Raw genomic sequence first — 23,162 nt, forward strand, 5'->3', positions numbered from 1 at the left:
TGTTGAACACAGCTCTATGTCGTCATGTTGAACACAGTTCTATGTCGTCATGTTGAACACAGCTCTATGTCGTCATGTTGAACACAGCTCTATGTCGTCATGTTGAACACAGCTCTATGTCGTCATGTTGAACACAGTTCTATGTCGTCATGTTGAACACAGTTCTATGTTGTCATGTTGAACACAGTTCTATGTCGTCATGTTGAACACAGCTCTATGTCGTCATGTTGAACACAGTTCTATGTCGTCATGTTGAACACAGCTCTATGTCGTCATGTTGAACACAGTTCTATGTTGTCATGTTGAACACAGCTCTATGTCGTCATGTTGAACACAGTTCTATGTCGTCATGTTGAACACAGCTCTATGTCGTCATGTTGAACACAGCTCTATGTCGTCATGTTGAACACAGTTCTATGTCGTCATGTTGAACACAGCTCTATGTCGTCATGTTGAACACAGCTCTATGTCGTCATGTTGAACACAGCTCTATGTCGTCATGTTGAACACAGCTCTATGTCGTCATGTTGAACACAGCTCTATGTCGTCATGTTGAACACAGCTCTATGTCGTCATGTTGAACACAGCTCTATGTCGTCATGTTGAACACAGTTCTATGTCGTCATGTTGAACACAGCTCTATGTCGTCATGTTGAACACAGCTCTATGTCGTCATGTTGAACACAGCTCTATGTCGTCATGTTGAACACAGCTCTATGTCGTCATGTTGAACACAGCTCTATGTCGTCATGTTGAACACAGCTCTATGTCGTCATGTTGAACACAGCTCTATGTCGTCATGTTGAACACAGCTCTATGTCGTCATGTTGAACACAGCTCTATGTCGTCATGTTGAACACAGCTCTATGTCGTCATGTTGAACACAGCTCTATGTCGTCATGTTGAACACAGCTCTATGTCGTCATGTTGAACACAGCTCTATGTCGTCATGTTGAACACAGTTCTATGTCGTCATGTTGAACACAGCTCTATGTCGTCATGTTGAACACAGCTCTATGTCGTCATGTTGAACACAGCTCTATGTCGTCATGTTGAACACAGCTCTATGTCGTCATGTTGAACACAGCTCTATGTCGTCATGTTGAACACAGCTCTATGTCGTCATGTTGAACACAGCTCTATGTCGTCATGTTGAACACAGCTCTATGTCGTCATGTTGAACACAGTTCTATGTTGTCATGTTGAACACAGCTCTATGTCGTCATGTTGAACACAGCTCTATGTCGTCATGTTGAACACAGTTCTATGTTGTCATGTTGAACACAGCTCTATGTCGTCATGTTGAACACAGCTCTATGTCGTCATGTTGAACACAGCTCTATGTCCTCTGTAGCTCAGCTGGTAGAGCACGGCGCTTGTAACGCCAAGGTAGTGGGTTCGATCCCCGGGACCACCCATACACAAAAATGTATGCACGCATGACTGTAAGTCGCTTTGGATAAAAGCGTCTGCTAAATGGCATATTAATATTAATAATATTAATAATATTAATAAATATTAATATTAATTAATTAATGTTGAACACAGCTCTATGTCGTCATGTTGAACACAGTTCTATGTCGTCATGTTGAACACAGTTCTATGTCGTCATGTTGAACACAGTTCTATGTCGTCATGTTGAACACAGCTCTATGTCGTCATGTTGAACACAGCTCTATGTCGTCATGTTGAACACAGCTCTATGTCGTCATGTTGAACACAGTTCTATGTCGTCATGTTGAACACAGCTCTATGTCGTCATGTTGAACACAGCTCTATGTCGTCATGTTGAACACAGCTCTATGTCGTCATGTTGAACACAGTTCTATGTCGTCATGTTGAACACAGCTCTATGTCGTCATGTTGAACACAGCTCTATGTCGTCATGTTGAACACAGCTCTATGTCGTCATGTTGAACACAGCTCTATGCTAGCTTCCTGCTAGTGAGGCGGTCTATGGGACAGTCGTGCATGGCAGTTTCCTCTCAGCTCTACACTAGAAACCCACTCTTAGGGTGGAACCATGCTGTAGATAGATAGATGGAGATAGATGGATGGATGGATTATAGGAGCCATATACAGTGGCTTCAGAAAGTATTCATACCCCTTGACTTATTCCACATGTTGTGTTGCAGCCTGAATTCAAAATGGATTAAATATATGTTTTTCCTCCCCCATCTACACACAATACCCCATAATGACAAAGTGAAAACATGTTTTTAGAAATGTTAGGAAATGTATTGAATATGAAATACTGAAATATCTCATTTACGTAAGTATTCACTCCCCTGAGTCAATACATGTTAGAATCACCTTCGGCAGCGATTACATCTGTGAGTCTTTCTGGGTAAGTCTCTAAGAGCTTTGCAAACCTGGAATGTAAAATATTTGCACATTGTTCTTTTTAAAATTCTTCAAGATCTGTCAAGTTGGTTGTTGATCATTGCTAAACAGCCATTTTCAGGTCTTGCCATAGATTCTCAAGCCGATTTCAGTCAAAACTGTAACTCGACCACTCAGGAACATTCAATGTCGTCTTGGTGAGCAACTCCAGTGTATATTTGGCCTTGTGTTTTAGGTTTTTGTCCTGCTGAAAGGTGAATTTGTGTTGAATTCACTGTTTGAGCATGACATCTACTATCACAGTCATCTGAATAGTGACAGTGGTATAGTCTTTGGCATGTCATGTGTTGAGATAGGTTTATTTTTAAATTAGGAACACATTCAGGTAGCTTGTGCCAGTAACCGAAAGGTCGCTGGTTCTAATCCCCGAGCCGACTAGGTGAAAAATCTGTCGATGTGCCCTTGAGCAAGGCACTTAACCCTAATTGCTCCTGTAAGTCGTTCTGGATAAGAGCGTCTGCTAAATGACTAAAATGTAAAAATGTAAATGTATTTACAATGACGGCCTCCTGCGGGGACGGGGGCTGGGAATAAAAATAAAGATGTAGGACAAAACACACAACACTACATAAAGAGACACCACAACACTACATAAAGAGACACCACAACACTACATAAAGAGAGACACCACAACACTACATAAAGAGAGACACCACAACACTACATAAAGAGAGACGCCACAACACTACATAAAGAGAGACACCACAACACTACATAAAGAGAGACACTACAACACTACATAAAGAGACACCACAACACTACATAAAGAGAGACACCACAACACTACATAAAGAGAGACCACAACACTACATAAAGAGAGACACCAGGACCGCTCCTGTCTCAGCCTCCAGTATTTATGCTGCAGTAGTTTATGTGTCGGGGGGCTGGGGTTAGTTGGTTATACCTGGAGTACTTCTCCTGTCTTATCCAGTGTCCTGTGTGAATTTAAGTATGCTCTCTCTAATTCTCTCGTTCTCTCTTTCTCTCTGAGAACCTGAGCCCTAGGACCATACGTCAGGACTACCGGGCATGATGACACCCTGCTGCCCCCAGTCCGCCTGGCCTTGCTGCTATTCCAGTTTCAACTGTTCTGCCTGCGGCTACGAAACCCCTACCTGTCCCAGACCTGCTGTTTTCAACTCTAAATGATCGGCTATGAAAAGCCAACTGAGAGACCTGAGCCCTAGGACCATACGTCGGGACTACCGGCCGTGGTGACTCCTTGCTATCCCCAGTCCGCCTGGCCTTGCTGCTATTCCAGTTTAAACTGTTCTGCCTGCGGTTATGGAACCCCTACCTGTCCCAGACCTGCTGTTTTAAACTCTAATGATCGGCTATGAAAAGCCAACTGAGATTTATTCCTGATTATTATTTGACCATGCTTGTCACTTATGAACATTTTTGAACATCTTGGCATGGTTCTGTTATAATCTCCACCCGGCACAGCCAGAAGAGGACTGGCCACCCCTCATAGCCTGGTTCCTCTCTAGGTTTCTTCCTAGGTTTTGCCTTTCTAGGGAGTTTTTCCTAGCCACCGTGCTTCTACACCTGCATTACTAGCTGTTTGGGGTTTTAGGCTGGGTTTCTGTACAGCACTTCGAGATATTAGCTGATGTAAGAAGGGCTATATAAAATAAAATTGATTGATTGATTGACACCACAACACTACATAAAGAGAGACGCCACAACACTACATAAAGAGAGACACCACAACACTACATAAAGAGAGACACCACAACACTACATAAAGAGAGACACCACAACACTACATAAAGAGAAACACCACAACACTACATAAAGAGAGACGCCACAACACTACATAAAGAGAGACACCACAACACTACATAAAGAGAGACACCACAACACTACATAAAGAGAGACACCACAACACTACATAAAGAGAGACACCAGAACACTACATAAAGAGAGACGCCACAACACTACATAAAGACACCACAACACTACATAAAGAGAGACGCCACAACACTACATAAAGAGAGACACCACAACACTACATTAAGAGAGACACCACAACACTACATAAAGAGAGACGCCACAACACTACATAAAGAGAGACGCCACAACACTACATAAAGAGAGACGCCACAACACTACATAAAGAGAGACACTACAACACTACATAAAGAGACACCACAACACTACATAAAGAGAGACACCACAACACTACATAAAGAGAGACGCCACAACACTACATAAAGAGAGACACCACAACACTACATAAAGAGAGACGCCACAACACTACATAAAGAGAGACACCACAACACTACATAAAGAGAGACGCCACAACACTACATAAAGAGAGACACCACAACACTACATAAAGAGAGACGCCACAACACTACATAAAGAGAGACACCAGAACACTACATAAAGAGAGACGCCACAACACTACATAAAGACACCACAACACTACATAAAGAGAGACGCCACAACACTACATCAAGAGAGACGCCACAACACTACATTAAGAGAGACACCACAACACTACATTAAGAGAGACACCACAACACTACATAAAGAGAGACGCCACAACACTACATAAAGAGAGACGCCACAACACTACATAGAGACACCACAACACTACATAAAGAGAGACACCACAACACTACATAAAGAGAGACACCACAACACTACATAAAGAGAGACGCCACAACACTACATAAAGACACCACAACACTACATAAAGAGAGACGCCACAACACTACATAAAGACACCACAACACTACATAAAGAGAGACGCCACAACACTACATAAAGAGAGACACCACAACACTACATAAATAGAGACACCACAACACTACATAAAGAGAGACGCCACAACACTACATAAAGAGAGACACCACAACACTACATAAAGAGAGACGCCACAACACTACATAAAGAGAGACACCACAACACTACATAAAGAGAGACACCACAACACTACATAAAGACACCACAACACTACATAAAGAGACGCCACAACACTACATAAAGAGAGACACCACAACACTACATAAAGAGAGACACCACAACACTACATAGAGACACCACAACACTACATAAAGAGACGCCACAACACTACATAAAGAGAGACACCACAACACTACATAGAGACACCACAACACTACATAAAGAGACACCACAACACTACATAAAGAGACGCCACAACACTACATAAAGAGAGACACCACAACACTACATAAAGAGAGACACCACAACACTACATAAAGAGAGACACCACAACACTACATAAAGAGACGCCACAACACTACATAAAGAGAGACACCACAACACTACATAAAAAGAGACACCACAACACTACATAAAGAGACTCATGATAAGCTGTAGACCCACTATCTACCAAGAGAGTTTTCATCTATATTTTTCATAGCCGTCTATTTACCACCACAAACCGATGCTGGCACTAAGACCGCACTCAACGAGCTGTATAAGGCCATAAGCAAACAGGAAAACGTTCATCCAGAGGCGGCGCTCCTAGTGGCCGGGGACTTTAATGCAGGGAAACTTAAATCCGTTCTACCTAATTTCTACCAACATGTTAAATGTGCAACCAGAGGGAAAAAAACTCTAGACCACCTTTACTCCACACACAGAGACGCGTACAAAGCTCTCCCTCGCCCTCCATTTGGTAAATCTGACCATAACTCTATCCTCCTGATTCCTGCTTATAAGCAAGAACTAAAGCAGGAAGCACCAGTGACTCGGTTAATAAGGAAGTGGTCAGATGACGCAGATGCTAAGCTACAGGACTGTTTTGCTAGCACAGACTGGAATATGTTCCGGGATTCATCCAATGGCATTGAGGAGTACACCACATCAGTCACCGGCTTCATCAATAAGTGCATCGACGACGTCGTCCCCACAGTGACCGTACGTACATATCCCAACCAGAAGCCATGGATTACAGGCAACATCCGCACCGAGCTAAAGGCTAGAGCTGCCGCTTTCAAGGAGCGGGACACTCAATCAATCAATCAATCAATTTTATTTTATATAGCCCTTCGTACATCAGCTGATATCTCGAAGTGCTGTACAGAAACCCAGCCTAAAACCCCAAACAGCTAGTAATGCAGGTGTAGAAGCACGGTGGCTAGGAAAAACTCCCTAGAAAGGCCAAAACCTAGGAAGAAACCTAGAGAGGAACCAGGCTATGAGGGGTGGCCAGTCCTCTTCTGGCTGTGCCGGGTGGAGATTATAACAGAACCATGCTAAGATGTTCAAAAATGTTCATAAGTGACAAGCATGGTCAAATAATAATCAGGAATAAATCTCAGTTGGCTTTTCATAGCCGATCATTAAGAGTTGAAAACAGCAGGTCTGGGACAGGTAGGGGTTCCATAACCGCAGGCAGAACAGTTGAAACTGGAATAGCAGCAAGGCCAGGCGGACTGGGGACAGCAAGGAGTCACCACGGCCGGTAGTCCCGACGTATGGTCCTAGGGCTCAGGTCTCTCAGTTGGCTTTTCATAGCCGATCATTAAGAGTTGAAAACAGCAGGTCTGGGACAGGTAGGGGTTTCGTAACCGCAGGCAGAACAGTTGAAACTGGAATAGCAGCAAGGCCAGGCGGACTGGGGACAGCAAGGTGTCAGCATGCCCGGTAGTCCTGACGTATGGTCCTAGGGCTCAGGTTCTCAGAGAGAACGAGAGAATTAGAGAAAGCATACTTAAATTCACACAGGACACTGGATAAGACAGGAGAAGTACTCCAGGTATAACCAACTAACCCCAGCCCCCCGACACATAAACTACTGCAGCATAAATACTGGAGGCTGAGACAGGAGCGGTCCGGAGACACTGTGGCCCCATCCGAAGAAACCCCCGGACAGGGCCAAACAGGAAGGATATAACCCCACCCACTCTGCCAAAGCACAGCCCCCGCACCACTAGAGGGATATCCTCAACCACCAACTTACAATCCTGAGACAAGGCCGAGTATAGCCCACAGAGGTCTCCACCACAGCACAAACCAAGGGGGGGCGCCAACCCAGACAGGAAGATCACGTCAGTAACTCAACCCACTCAAGTGACGCACCCCTCCTAGGGACGGCATGAAAGAGCACCAGCAAGCCAGTGACTCAGCCCCTGTAACAGGGTTAGAGGCAGAGAACCCCAGTGGAGAGAGGGGAACCGGCCTGGCAGAGACAGCAAGGGCTGTTCGTTGCTCCAGAGCCTTTCCGTTCACCTTCACACTCCTGGGCCAGACTACACTCAATCATAAGACCTACTGAAGAGATAAGTCTTCAGTAAAGACTTAAAGGTTGAGACCGAGTCTGCGTCTCTCACATGGGTAGGCAAACTGTTCCATAAAAATGGAGATCTATAGGAGAAAGCCCTGCCTCCCGCTGTTTGCTTAGAAATTCTAGGGACAATTAGGAGGCCTGCGTCTTGTGACCGTAGCGTACGTATTGGTATGTACGGCAGGACCAACTCGGAAAGATAGGTAGGAGCAAGCCCATGTAACGCTTTATAGGTTAACAGTAAAACCTTGAAATCAGCCCTTGCCTTAACAGGAAGCCAGTGTAGGGAAGCTAGCACTGGAGTAATATGATCAAATTTCTTGGTTCTAGTCAGGATTCTAGCAGCCGTATTTAGCACTAACTGAAGTTTATTTAGTGCTTTATCCGGGTAGCCGGAAAGTAGAGCATTGCAGTAGTCTAACCTAGAAGTAACAAATGCATGGATTAATTTTTCTGCATCATTTTTGGACAGAAAATTTCTGATTTTTGCAATGTTACGTAGATGGAAAAAAGCTGTACTTGAAACAGTCTTGATATGTTCGTCAAAAGAGAGATCAGGGTCAAGAGTAACGCCGAGGTCCTTCACAGTTTTATGAGACGACTTTACAACCATCAAGATGAATTGTCAGATTTAACAGAAGATCTCTTTGTTTCTTGGGACCTAGAACAAGCATCTCTGTTTTGTCCAAGTTTAAAAGTAGAAAGTTTTCAGCCATCCACTTCCTTATGTCTGAAACACAGGCTTCTAGCGAGGGCAATTTTGGGGCTTCACCATGTTTCATTGAAATGTACAGCTGTGTGTCATCTGCATAGCAGTGAAAGTTAACATTATGTTTTCGAATAACATCCCCAAGAGGTAAAATATATAGTGAAAACAATAGTGGTCCTAAAACGGAACCTTGAGGAACACCGAAATGTACAGTTGATTTGTCGGAGGACAGACCATTCACAGAGACAAACTGATATCTTTCCGACAGGTAAGATCTAAACCAGGCCAGAACTTGTCCGTGTAGACCAATTTGGGTTTCCAGTCTCTCCAAAAGAATGTGGTGATCGATAGTGTCAAAGGCAGCACTAAGGTCTAGTAGCACGAGGACAGATGCAGAGCCTCGGTCTGACGCCATTAAAAGGTCATTTACCACCTTCACAAGTGCAGTCTCAGTGCTATGATGGGGTCTAAAACCAGACTGAAGCATTTCGTATACATTGTTTGTCTTCAGAAAGGCAGTGAGTTGCTGCGCAACAGCTTTTTCTAAAATTTTTGAGAGGAATGGAAGATTCGATATAGGCCGATAGTTTTTTATATTTTCCGGGTCAAGGTTTGGCTTTTTCAAGAGAGGCTTTATCACTGCCACTTTTAGTGAGTTTGGTACACATCCGGTGGATAGAGAGCTGTTTATTATGTTCAACATAGGAGGGCCAAGCACAGGAAGCAGCTCCTTCAGCAGTTTAGTAGGAATAGGATCCAGTATGCAGCTTGAAGGTTTAGAGGCCATGATTATTTTCATCATTGTGTCAAGAGATATAGTACTAAAACACTTAAGTGTCTCTCCCGATCCCAGGCCCTCGCAGAGCTGTGCAGATCCAGGACAGCTAAGCCCTGGAGGAATACGCAGATTCAAAGAGGAGTCCGTAATTTGCTTTCTAATGGTCATGATCTTTTCCTCAAAGAAGTTCATGAATTTATTACTGCTGAAGTGAAAGCCATCCTCTCTTGGGGAATGCTGCTTTTTAGTTAGCTTTGCAACAGTATCAAAAATAAATTTTGGATTGTTCTTATTTTCCTCGATTAAGTTGGAAAAGTAGGATGATCGAGCAGCAGTGAGGGCTCTTCGGTACTGCACGGTACTGTCTTTCCAAGCTAGTCGGAAGACTTCCAGTTTGGTGTGGCGCCATTTCCGTTCCAATTTCCTGGAAGCTTGCTTCAAAGCTCGGGTATTTTCTGTATACCAGGGAGCTAGTTTCTTATGACAAATGTTTTTCGTTTTTAGGGGTGCAACTGCATCTAGGGTATTGCGCAAGGTTAAATTGAGTTCCTCAGTTAAGTGGTTAACTGGAGTCTGGAAGGGCATCAAGGAATTTTTGTGTTGTCTGAGAATTTATAGCACGACTTTTGATGCTCCTTGGTTGGGGTCTGAGCAGATTATTTGTTGCGATTGCAAACGTAATAAAATGGTGGTCCGATAGTCCAGGATTTTGTGGAAAAACATTAAGATCTACAACATTTATTCCATGGGACAAAACTAGGTCCAGAGTATGACTGTGGCAGTGAGTAGGTCCAGAGACATGTTGGACAAAACCCACTGAGTCGATGATGGCTCCGAAAGACTTTTGGAGTGGGTCTGTGGACTTCTCCATGTGAATATTAAAATCACCAAAAATTAGAATATGATCTGCTATGACTACAAGGTCTGATAGGAATTCAGGAAACTCAGAGAGGAATGCTGTATATGGCCCAGGAGGCCTGTAAACAGTAGCTATAAAAAGTGATTGAGTAGGCTGCATAGATTTCATGACTAGAAGCTCAAAAGACGAAAACGCCATTTTTTTTTTTGTAAATTGAAATTTGCTATCGTAAATGTTAGCAACACCTCCGCCTTTGCGGGATGCACGGGGAATATGGTCACTAGTGTAACCAGGAGGTGAGGCCTCATTTAACACAGCAAATTCATCAGGCTTAAGCCATGTTTCAGTCAGGCCAATCACATCAAGATTATGATCAGTGATTAGTTCATTGACTATGACTGCCTTTGAAGTGAGGGATCTAACATTAAGTAACCCTATTTTGAGATGTGAGGTATCACGATCTCTTTCAATAATGGCAGGAATGGAGGAGGTCTTTATCCTAATAAGATTGCTAGGGCGAACACCGTCATGTTTAGTTTTGCCCAACCTAGGTCGAGGCACAGACACAGTCTCAATGGGTATGGCTGAGCTGACTACACTGACTGTGCTATTGGCAGACTCCACTAAGCTGGCAGGTTGGCTAACAGCCTGCTGCCTGGCCTGCACCCTATTTCACTGTGGGGCTAGAGGAGTTAGAGCCCTATCTATGTTGGTAGATAAGATGAGAGCACCCCTCCAGCTAGGATGGAGTCCGTCACTCCTTAGCAGGTCAGGCTTGGTCCTGTTTGTGGGTGAGTCCCAGAAAGAGGGCCAATTATCTACAAATTCTATCTTTTGGGAGGGGCAGAAAACAGTTTTCAACCAGCGATTGAGTGCTGAGACTCTGCTGTAGAGCTCGTCACTCCCCCTAACTGGGAGGGGGCCAGAGACAATTACTCGATGCCGACACATCTTTCTAGCTGATTTACACGCTGAAGCTATGTTGCACTTGGTGACCTCTGACTGTTTCATCCTAACATCGTTGGTGCCGACGTGGATAACAATATCTCTATACTCTCTACACTCGCCAGTTTTAGCTTTAGCCAGCACCATCTTTAGATTAGCCTTAACGTCGGTAGCCCTGCCCCCTGGTAAACAGTGTATGATCGCTGGGTGATTCGTTTTAAGTCTAATACTGCGGGTAATGGAGTCGCCAATGACTAGGGTTTTCAATTTGTCAGAGCTAATGGTGGGAGCCTTCGGCGTCTCAGACCCCGTAACGGGAGGAGTAGAGACAAGAGAAGACTCAGACTCAGACTCCGACTCGCTACATAATGGGGAAAACCGGTTGAAAGTTTCTGTCGGCTGAATGAGCGACACCGGTTGAGCATTCCAACGGTATTTCCCTCCAGAAGCCATGAGAAAGTTGTCCGGCTGCGGGGACTGTGCGGGGGGATTTATACTAACGTTACTATCTGTACTTACTGGTGGCACAGACGCTGTTTCTTCCTTTCCTACACTGAAATTACCCTTGCCTAACGATTGCGTCTGAAGCTGGGCTTGTAGCACAGCTATTCTCGCCGTAAGGCGATCGTTCTCCTGTATATTATGAGTACAGCGACTGCAATTAGAAGACATCATGTTAATGTTACTACTTAGCTTCGGCTGTTGAAGATGTTGACGAACCATGTCCAGATAAAGCGTCCGGAGTGAAAAAGTTGAATGAGGGAAAAAAGTTGCGATGGAAAAAAGGAAAATAAAGTAAAGTTGGCAGCAAAAACGCACAGGAAAATGACTCTTCTGTCTCGGGATAAAACGTCCGGGGTGAAAAAGTTTAACGAAAAAAGATGAGTGAGGACAAAACTAAAAAGTTGGTAAATTTGTTGAACACAGAGATTGATTAAACGTTTATTAAAAGTAAAACGTGAATAGTTTGGCAGGTAGCCAAGTAGCAACAAACAGCACAGCAGCACGGAGACAATGCGGAAGCGAGAGACACTTATACTAACACTTATAAGAAATCCCGCTATGCCCTCCGACGAACCATCAAACAGGCAAAGCAGGACTAAGATTGAATCCTACTACACCGGCTCTGACGCTCGTCGGATGTGGCAGGGCTCGCAAACTATTACGGACTACAAAGGGAAACCCAGCCGCGAGCTGCCCAGTGACGCGAGCCTACCATACGGGCTAAATGCCTTTTTATGCTCGCTTCGAGGCAAGCAACACTGAAGCATGCATGAGAGCACCAGCTGTTCCGGACGATCACGCGCTCTGTAGCCGATGTGAGCAAGACCTTTAAACAGGTCAACATTCACAAGGCTGTGGTGCCAGATGTATTACCAGGACGTGTACTCAGAGCATGCACGGACCAACTAGCAAGTGTCTTCACTGACATTTTCAACCTCTCCCTGACCATGTCTGTAATACCTACATGTTTCAAGCAGACCACCATAGTCCCTTTGCCCAAGAAAGTGAAGGTAACCTGCTTAAATGACTACCGCCACGAAGCACTCACGTTGGTAGCCATGAAGTGCTTTGAAAGGGTGGTCATGGCTCACATCAACACCATCATCCCGGAAACCCTAGACACACTCCAATTCGCATACCGCCCCAACAGATACATAGATGATGCAATCTCAATCGCACTCCACACTGCCCTTTCCCACCTGGACAAAAGGAACACACCTACAGTGGGGAGAACAAGTATTTGATACACTGCCGATTTTGCAGGTTTTTCTACTTGCAAAGCATGTAGAGGTCTGTAATTTTTATCATAGGTACACTTCAACTGTGAGAGACGGAATCTAAAACGAAAATCCAGAAAATCACATTGTATGATTTTTTAAATAATTAATTTGCACTTTATTGCATGACATAAGTATTTGATACATCATAAAAGCAGAACTTAATATTTGGTACAGAAACCTTTGTTTGCAATTACAGAGATCATATGTTTCCTGTAGGTGTTGACCAGGTTTGCACACACTGCAGCAGGGATTTTGGCCCACTCCTCCATACAGACCTTCTCCAGATCCTTCAGGTTTCGGGGCTGTCGCTGGGCAATACGGACTTTCAGCTCCCTCCAAAGATTTTCTATTGGGTTCAGGTCTGGAGACTGGCTAGGCCACTCCAGGACCTTGAGATGCTTCTTACGGAGCCACTCCTTAGTTGCCCTGGCTGTGTGTTTCAGGTCGTTGTCATGCTGGAAGACCCAGCCACGACCCATCTTCAATGCTCTTACTGAGGGAAGGAGGTTGTTGGCCAAGATCTTGCGATATATGGCCCCATCCATCCTCCCCTCAATACGGTGCAGTCGTCCTGGCCCCTTTGCAGAAAAGCATCCCCAAAGAATGATGTTTCCACCTCCATGCTTCACGGTTGGGATGGTGTTCTTGGGGTTGTACTCATCCTTCTTCTTCCTCCAAACACAGCGAGTGGAGTTTAGACCAAAAAGCTCTATTTTTGTCTCATCAGACCACATTACCTTCTCCCATTCCTCCTCTGGATCATCCAGATGGTCATTGGCAAACTTCAGACGGGCCTGGACATGCGCTGGCTTGAGCAGGGGGACCTTGCGTGTGCTGCAGGATTTTAATCCATGACGGCGTAGTGTGTTACTAATGGTTTTCTTTGAGACTGTGGTCCCAGCTCTCTTCAGGTCATTGACCAGGTCCTGCCGTGTAGTTCTGGGCTGATCCCTCACCTTCCTCATGATCATTGATGCCCCACGAGGTGAGATCTTGCATGGAGCCCCAGACCGAGTGTGATTGACCGTCATCTTGAACTTCTTCCATTTTCTAATAATTGCGCCAATAGTTGTTGCCTTCTCACCAAGCTGCTTGCCTATTGTCCTGTAGCCCATCCCAGCCTTGTGCAGGTCTACAATTTTATCCCTGATGTCCTTACACTGCTCTCTGGTCTTGGCCATTGTGGAGAGGTTGGAGTTTGTTTGATTGAGTGTGTGGACAGGTGTGTTTTATACAGGTAATGAGTTCAAACAGGTCTAGTTAATACAAGTAATGAGTGGAGAACAGGAGGGCTTCTTAAAGAAAAACTAACATGTCTGTGAGAGCCGGAATTCTTACTGGTTGGTAGGTGATCAAATACTTATGTCATGCAATAAAATGCAAATTAATTACTTAAAAATCATACAATGTGATTTTATGTATTTTTGTTTTAGATTCCGTCTCTCCTGCAAAATCGGCAGTGTATTAAATACTTGTTCTCCCCACTGTATGTGAGAATGCTATTCATTGACTACAGCTCAGTGTTCAACACCATAGTGTCCACAAAGCTCATCACTAAGCTAAGGACCCTGGGACCAAACACCTCCCTCTGCAACTGGATCCTGGATTTCCTGACGGGCCGCCCCCAGGTGGTAAGGATAGACAACAACACATCTGCCACGCTGATCCTCAACACGGGGGACCCTCAGGGGTGCGTGCTTAGTCCCCTCCTGTACTCCCTGTTCACCCATGACTGCGTGGCCAAGCACGGCTCCAACACCATCATTAAGTTTGCTGACGACACAACGGTGGTATGCCTGATCACCGACAACGATGAGACAGCCTATAGGGAGGAGGTCAGAGACCTGGCCGTGTGGTGTCAGGACAACAAACTCTCTCTCTCAACGTGAGCAAGACAAAGGAGATGATTGTGGACTACAAGAAAAAAAAGAGGACCGAGCACGCCCCCATTCTCATCGACGGGGCTGTAGTGGAACAGGTTGAGAGCGTCAAGTTCCTTGGTGTCCACATCACCAACAAACTATCATGGTCCAAACACACCAAGACAGTCGTGAAGAGAGCACGACAAAGCCTATTCCCCCTAAGGAGACTGAAAGGATTTAGCAAGTTCTACAGCTGCACTATCGAGAGCATCCTGAATGGTTGCATCACTGCCTGGTATGGCAACTGCTCGGCCTCCGACAGCAAGGCACTACAGAGGGTAGTGCGTACGGCCCAGAACATCCCTGGGGCCAAGCTTCCTGGACCTCTATACCAGGCGGTGTCAGAGGAAGGCCCTAAACATTATCAAAGACTCCAGCCACCCTAGTCATATACTGTTCTCTCTGCTACCGCACGGCAAGCGGTACCGGAGCGCCAAGTCTAGGTCCAAAAGGCTTCTTAACAGCTTCTACCCCCAAGCCATAAGACTCCTGAACAGCTAATCATGGCTACCCAGACTATTTGCATTGCCCCCCAACCCCACCCACATCCCCCTCTTTTACTCTGCTGCTACTCTGTTTATTATTAATGCATAGTCACTTTAACTCTACCCACATGTACATATTACATTTACATGTAAGTCATTTAGCAGACGCTCTTATCCAGAGCGACTTAGCTCAATTACCTTGACTAACCGGTGCCCCCGCACATTGACTCTGTACCGGTACCCACTGTATATAACCTCCCTACTGTTATTTTATTTTACTGCTGCTCTTTAATTATTTTTTATTTTTATTTTTTTCTTAAACTGCATTGTTGGTTAAGGGCTTGTCAGTAAGCATTTCACTGTAATGTCTACACCTGTTGTATTCGGCGCATGTGGCAAATACAATTTGATTTGATAACCCAAGAAGACTGGAGGCTGTAATCACTGCCAAAGGTGCTTCAACAAAGTACTGAGCAAAGGGTCTGAATACTTATGTAAATGTTATATTTCAGTTTTTTATTTGTAATACATTTGCAAACATTTCTAAAAACCTGTTTTTGCTTTGTCATTATGGGGTATTTTGTGTAGATTGATGAGGGGAGAAAAAAAACATTTTAATACATTTTAGAATATGGCTGTAACGTAACAAAATGTGGAAAAAGTGAAGGGGTCTGAATGGGACAAGAGGACAGAGGGACAAAAAAAATGTGATCAGAAATAAAAGTGCTAAAAATATGTTGGCTCGCTATTTAAAAAGTTGGAGAACAAGCTATAGGATGAAAAATACCTGCGTTTTGGCACAGGTACAACTGACTAGCGCTAGCTAATGCTACTTACAGTAGCAAAATCCAAATATTGGATTTTTTTTATTTTATTTATCGATACTTGGGAGTCAAATATCGATATAATATCGTCCAAAAATAATATTGCGATACGATAAGATTCCCCCATCACTACTATAGGGAGCACGGTGGCATCTGGGGTGCAGACAGAGTATTCTCTCTCCTCTTCTGCCTATCTGGGGATCATGGCTCTGGGTCTACACGCCCTGAGTTCCCCATGTTCCCCAGAGTGAGGCTGCCTATCTGGGGAACACAGCTCTGGGTCTACACGCCCTGAGTTCCCCATGTTCCCCAGAGTGAGGCTGCCTATCTGGGGAACACGGCTCTGGGTCTACACGCCCTGAGTTCCCCATGTTCCCCAGAGTGAGGCTGCCTATCTGGGGAACACGGCTCTGGGTCTACACGCCCTGAGTTCCCCATGTTCCCCAGAGTGAGGCTGCCTATCTGGGGAACACGGCTCTGGGTCTACACGCCCTGAGTTCCCTATGTTCCCCAGAGTGAGGCTGCCTATCTGGGGAACACGGCTCTGGGTCTACACGCCCTGAGTTCCCCATGTTCCCCAGAGTGAGGCTGCCTATCTGGGGAACACGGCTCTGGGTCTACACGCCCTGAGTTCCCCATGTTCCCCAGAGTGAGGCTGCCTATCTGGGGAACACGGCTCTGGGTCTACACGCCCTGAGTTCCCTATGTTCCCCAGAGTGAGGCTGCCTATCTGGGGAACACGGCTCTGGGTCTACACGCCCTGAGTTCCCCATGTTCCCCAGAGTGAGGCTGCTTATCTGGGGAACACGGCTCTGGGTCTACACGCCCTGAGTTCCCCGTGTTCCCCAGAGTGAGGCTGCCTATCTGGGGAACACGGCTCTGGGTCTACACGCCCTGAGTTCCCTGTGTTCCCCAGAGTGAGGCTGCCTATCTGGGGAACACGGCTCTGGGTCTACACGCCCTGAGTTCCCCGTGTTCCCCAGAGTGAGGCTGCCTATCTGGGGAACACGGCTCTGGGTCTACACGCCCTGAGTTCCCCATGTTCCCCAGAGTGAGGCTGCCTATCTGGGGAACACGGCTCTGGGTCTACACGCCCTGTGTTCCCCATGTTCCCCAGAGTGAGGCTGCCTATCTGGGGAACACGGCTCTGGGTCTACACGCCCTGAGTTCCCCATGTTCCCCAGAGTGAGGCTGCCTATCTGGGGAACACAGCTCTGGGTCTACACGCCCTGTGTTCCCCAGAGTGAGGCTGCCTATCTGGGGAACACGGCTCTGGGTCTACACGCCCTGAATTCCCCATGTTCCCCAGAGTGAGGCTGCCTATCTGGGGAACACGGCTCTGGGTCTACACGCCCTGTGTTCCCCAGAGTGAGGCTGCCTATTTGGGGAACACGGCTCTGGGTCTACACGCCCTGAGTGACAGCTAGACACACTGCTCCACTTAGGAGTTCAATATACACAATTAGAAGAATGTTTAGCGAGACATTCTAATCCAAGTAAATTAGGAATTTACACAGTAGTAGATTAATTTAGTTTGGATCTTTACAAATATTTTGATCGTCCCTGTAGTCGGAATACGCTCAAGCATTCCAGGAGACCGGTCAAATTGTCTGCACCCCTGAGAGGGCCCCCGTGTTGAGGATCAGCGTGGCAGATGTGTTGTTACCTACCCTTACCACCTGGGGGCGGCCCGTCAGGAAGTCCAGGATCCAGTTGCAGAGGGAGGTGTTTAGTCTCAGGGTCCTTAGCTTAGTGATGAGCTTTGAGGGCACTATGGTGTTGAACGCTGCGCTGTAGTCAATGAATAGCATTCTCATATAGGTGTTCCTCTTGTCCAGGTGGGAAAGGGCAGTGTGGAGTGCAATATAGATTGCATCATCTGTGGATCTATTTGGGCGGTATGCAAATTGGAGTGGTCTAGGGTTTCTGGGATAATGGTGTTGTGAGTCATGACCAGCCTTTCAAAGCACTTCATGACTACAGACGTGAGTGCTACGGGTCGGTAGTCATTTATGCAGGTTATCTTAGTGTTCTTGCCTGTTTGATGGCTCGTCGGAGGGCATAGCGGGATTTCTTATAAGCGTCCGGGTTAGAGTCCTGCTCCTTGAAAGCGGCAGCTCTACCCTTTAGCTCAGTGCGGATGTTTCCTGTAATCCATGGCTTCTGGTTGGGGTATGTACGTACGGTCACTGTGGGGATGACGTCATCGATGCACTTATTGATGAAGCCAGTGACTGATGTGGTGTACTCCTCAATGCTATCAGAAGAATCCCGGAACATATTCCAGTCTGTTCTAGCAAAACAATCCTGTAGCTTAGCATCTGCGTCATCTGACCACTTTCTTATTAACCGAGTCAATGGTACTTCCTGCTTTAGTTTTTGCTTATAAGCAGGAATCAGGAGGATAGAGTTATGGTCAGATTTGCCAAATGGAGGGCGAGGGAGAGCTTTGTACGCGTCTCTGTGTGTGGAGTAAAGGTGGTCTAGAGTTTTCCTGTTTACTTATGGCCTTATACAGCTCATTGAGTGCAATCTTAGTGCCTGCATCGGTTTGTGGTGGTAAATAGACAGCTACGAAAAATATAGAAGAAAACTCTCTTGGTAGATAGTGGGTCTACAGCTTATCATGAGATACTCTACCTCAGGTGAGCAAAACCTCGAGACTTCCTTAGTATTAGATTTTATGCACCAGCTGTTGTTTACAAATATATACAGACCACCACCCTTTGTCTTACCGGAGTCAGCCGTTCTATCCTGCTGATGTAGCGTATATCCCGCCAGCTGTATGTTGTCCATGTCGTCGTTCAGCCACGACTCGGTGAAACATAAGATATTACAGTTTTTAATGTCCCGTTGGTAGGATAACCGTAATCTTAGGTCATCCAATTTATTTTCAAACGATTGAACATTGGCTAATAGGATTGATGGAAGAGGCAGTTTACTCGCTTGCCGTCGGATGCTTACAAGGCACCCCGACCTACGTCCACGATATCTCCGTCTCTTTCTCATGCGAATGACGGGGATTTGGGCCTTGTTGGGTGTCTGTAGAATATCCTTCGCGTCCGACTCGTTGAAGAAAAAGTATTAGTCCAATACGAGGTGAGTAATCGCTGTCCTGATATCCAGAAGCTCTTTTTGGTCATAAGAGACGGTGGCAGAAACATTATGTACAGAATAAATTACAAATAACACGAAAAAACACACATAATAGTACAATTGGTTAGAGGGCTGTAAAACGGCTGCCATCTTCTTCGCTACAAGCTTGGCACACCTGTATTTGGGGAGTTTCTCCTATTCTTCTCTGCAGATCCTCTCAAGCTCTGTCAGGTTGGATGAGGAGCGTTGCTGCACAACTATTTTCAGGGTCTCTCCAGAGATGTTCGATCAGGTTCAAGTCCGGGCTCTGGCTGGGCCACTCAAGGACATTCAGAGACTTGTCCTGAAGCCACTCCTGTGTTGTCTTGGCTGTGTGCTTAGGGTTGTTGTCCTGTTGGAAGGTGAACCTTCACCCCAGTCTGAGGTCCTGAGCGCTCTGGAGCAGGTTTTCATCAAGGATCTCTCTGTACTTTGCGCCATTCATCTTTCCCTCAATCCTGACTAGTCTCCCAGTCCCTGCCGCTGAAAAACATCCCCACAGCATGATGCTGCCTCCACCATGCTTCACCGTAGGGATGGTATTGGCCAGGTGATAAGCGGTGCCTGGTTTCCTCCAGACGTGACGCTTGGCATTCAGGCCAAAGAGTTTAATCTTGGTTTCATCAGACCAGAGAATCTTGTTTCTCATGGTCTGAGAGTCCTTTAGGTGCCGTTTGGCAAACTCCAAGTGGGCTGTCATGTACCTTTTACTGAGGAGTGGCCTCCGTCTGGCCACTCTACCATAAAGGCCTGATTGGTGGAGTGCTGCAGAGATGGTTGTCCTGGAAGGTTCTCCCATCTCCACAGAGGAACTCTGGAGCTCTGTCAGAGTGACCATCGGGTTCTTGGTCACCTCCCTGACCAAGGCCCTTCTCCCCCGATTGCTTGGTTTTTGCTCTGACATGCACTGTCAACTGTGGGACCTTGTATAGACAGGTGTGTGCCTTTACAAATCATGTCCAATCAATTGAATTTACCACAGGTGGACTCCAATTAAGTTGTAGAAACATCTCAAGGATGATCAATGGAAACAGGATGCACCTGATGAGGGAAAAAAGTATATAATACATTTTAGAATAAGGCTGTAACGTAACAAAATGTGGAAAAAGTGAAGGGGTCTGAATACTTTCCCAATGTGTTGTGAGCAATAGAATCGCAGTATCGAATCGCAATACATATAGAATCGTGAGAATCTCAATACATATCGTATCGGCACCGAAGTATGTTGATAATACCGTATCGCTGGCCGTTCTCAGCCGTACTATATCCCTATATAGTGCACTACTATGGGGAATAGGGTGCTATTTGGGGACGCAGACGTTGTTGCTCTCTGACTGTTGGGATGGATGTTGGAGGTCTATTCTGCTAGGCCTCTACTACTTGATCTACCCTGGGATCACTGCCTATTGGGTTGAACACTTTCTCAAAATTGCCAGGTTTTCCAGAAATCCCGGTTGGAATCGGTTGGGAATAAGCAGGAAATCTGGGAATCCTCCAGTTGGGGATTTCTGGAAAACCTGGGAATTTTGGGAAAGTTAACTGAATCGTTCAACCCCTGTAGGCGGTGATCCCAGGGTGGTAAAGAAAGAAAGGTGTGGGACTGAAAGGTGTCTCTTGTGATGCTGAAAGATTTCCAGAATAGACCTCTAACTGCCCTCCGACCCTCCGACCCTCCCACACCACCCATCCCTGATCCTGACCTGGCAGGGCTAGCGACCCTCCGACCCTCCCACACCACCCATCCCTGATCCTGACCTGGCAGGGCTAGCGACCCTCCGACCCTCCCACACCACCCATCCCTGATCCTGACCTGGCAGGGCTAGCGACCCTCCGACCCTCCCACACCACCCATCCCTGATCCTGACCTGGCAGGGCTAGCGACCCTCCGACCCTCCGACCCTCCCACACCACCCATCCCTGATCCTGACCTGGCAGGGCTAGCGACCCTCCGACCCTCCCACACCACCCATCCCTGATCCTGACCTGGCAGGGCTTGCTTGGGATTGTGTTTGTGTAAACAACGGCCATGTCCAACGCTAGCCCTGGTCCCAGATCTGTTTGTGCCGTCTTGCCAACTCCTATGGTGACAATGACCATAAAGTACGAAGACAACAGAAACAGATCTGGAACCAGGCTCGTCTCATCAACGACCACTTTCATGGAGGAGTTAGAACTGAGAGGTATTACTGAGATTCTATCTGCAGTGGATTCATTCATTGGAAGTAAACTATCCTAATAAACATCACCAGTGGTTCCTGATGACCAGGGCTGTCCATGTGCAGAGGTCTTCTTCTTCTCTGGTTTTCCTGCGGGGACTTGAGCCACTGTATAGGGTAGTCTGGAGCACATTGAAAAGATGCAACAATCATTTGATAGTGATACATGGGTTGGACAGCATGGACCCACCAGACAACAGTCCAACCCATGTCTCTCTGGTGCTCTCTCTGTTAGCCATCAGCATGATACAGCCTGGTGGTACTGTTCTTAGTGCATGATGTCTCTGTGGTCTGTTGGTCTGGTCTGTTCTTAGTGCATGATGTCTCTGTGGTCTGTTGGTCTGGTCTGCTTTTCCTCGCTCTGTACCAACCCTGTTCATTTGAAGACATCGTTCTGTTTGAGCCTCATCTGTGCTGTTCTGCCTGCATGTTTTACCCATGTTTTGTTCGGTGTCGTTACATAACCTGCTGTTATCTAGAGAACATGGGCCAGCAGCCCACAGTAATCAATTCCAAATCCTCAGGTATGGTAGAGGAAGCTTTGACTAAATCTTTCCTCCCATATTCTACTGACAGGTTGTCCTGCTCAAACTGACATTTATTCTATTCTCTTTCACCCCCCTCTCTATTTCTGTCTCTGTCTCTCTCTCTCTCTCTCTGTCTCTCTCTCTCTCTCTCTCTGTCTCTGTCTCTGTCTCTGTCTCTCTCTCTCTGTCTCTCTCTCTCTCTCTCTCTGTCTCTCTCTGTCTCTCTCTCTCCTCACCCTCTGTATCCTCTCACCCTCCCCCCTCTCTCTCTCCTCTCACCCTCTGTATCCTCTCACCCTCCCCCCTCTCTCTCTCCTCTCACCCTCTGTATCCTCTCCCCCCCTCTCTCTCTCCTCTCACCCTCTGTATCCTCTCACCCTCCCCCCTCTCTCTCTCCTCTCACCCTCTGTATCCTCTCCCCCTCCCCCCTCTCTCTCCTCCCCCTCTGTATCCTCTCCCCCTCCCCCCCTCTCTCTCCTCACCCTCTGTATCCTCTCACCCTCCCCCCTCTCTCTCCTCTCACCCTCTGTATCCTCTCCCCCTCCCCCCCTCTCTCTCTCCTCACCCTCTGTATCCTCTCACCCTCCCCCTTCTCTCTCTCCTCTCACCCTCTGTATCCTCTCCCCCTCCCCCCCCTCTCTCTCTCTCCTCACCCTCTGTATCCTCTCCCCCTCCCCCCTCTCTCTCCCCCTCCCCCTCTGTATCCTTTCCCCCTCCCCCTCTGTATCCTCTCCCCCTCCCCCTCTCTCTCCTCACCCTCTGTATCCTCTCCCCCTCCCCCTCTCTCCTCCTGTAGGGTAAAGTGGCCCAGACAGCCTGTATGTCAGCGTGTAAGCACCTGTCCACGTCCCTGATGCAGATGCCCTTGGACAGCGAGCTGAAGCAGATCAGCATGGGAGCCATTCAGCAGTTCAACCTGGACGTCATACAGTGTGAATGTAAGTAGAGTTAAGGGGAGTTTAGCCATGCAGTGGGAATGATTGACAAAACACACACAACTCCCTATCACCCCCATGGAAACGGTCAGTGCGAGTGCTTTAACCGTGGAGGGGTAGATGTCAGTGTGAATGTAAGTAGAGGGGGAGTTGAGCCTAATGCTGACTATGTTCCAAACGGCACCCTATTCCCTATATAGTGCACTACTTTAGACCAGGACCCATAGGGTGCCATTTGGAACGCAAACGATGTCATACAGGGCGGCAGGTAGCTTAGTGGTTAAGAGCGTTGTGCCAGTAACCGAAAGGTCGCTGGTTCTAATCCCCGAGCCGACTAGGTGAAAAATGTGTCGATGTGCCCTTGAGCAAGGCACTTA

The 23,162-nt window shown here is 46.6% G+C and overlaps 1 protein-coding gene across 1 annotated transcript in view; it reads left to right on the forward strand.

Annotated features, from left to right (window-relative positions):
• LOC311123556 (exocyst complex component 6) overlaps positions 1-23,162 on the forward strand; it is a gene marked incomplete at its 5' end in the record, with an annotated part of 85,697 nt that overhangs the window by 20,939 nt on the left and 41,596 nt on the right. Inside the window, one exon of the mRNA XM_084197802.1 lies at positions 22,647-22,788. Coding sequence (XP_084053928.1) covers positions 22,647-22,788 — 142 coding nt within the window. The remainder of the gene's footprint in view (positions 1-22,646; positions 22,789-23,162) is intronic.

This window comes from Coregonus lavaretus, assembly GCF_964263955.1.
Source record: "Coregonus lavaretus genome assembly, contig: HAP1_SCAFFOLD_1959, whole genome shotgun sequence".
In the NCBI taxonomy this organism is placed as follows: Eukaryota; Metazoa; Chordata; class Actinopteri; order Salmoniformes; family Salmonidae; genus Coregonus; species Coregonus lavaretus.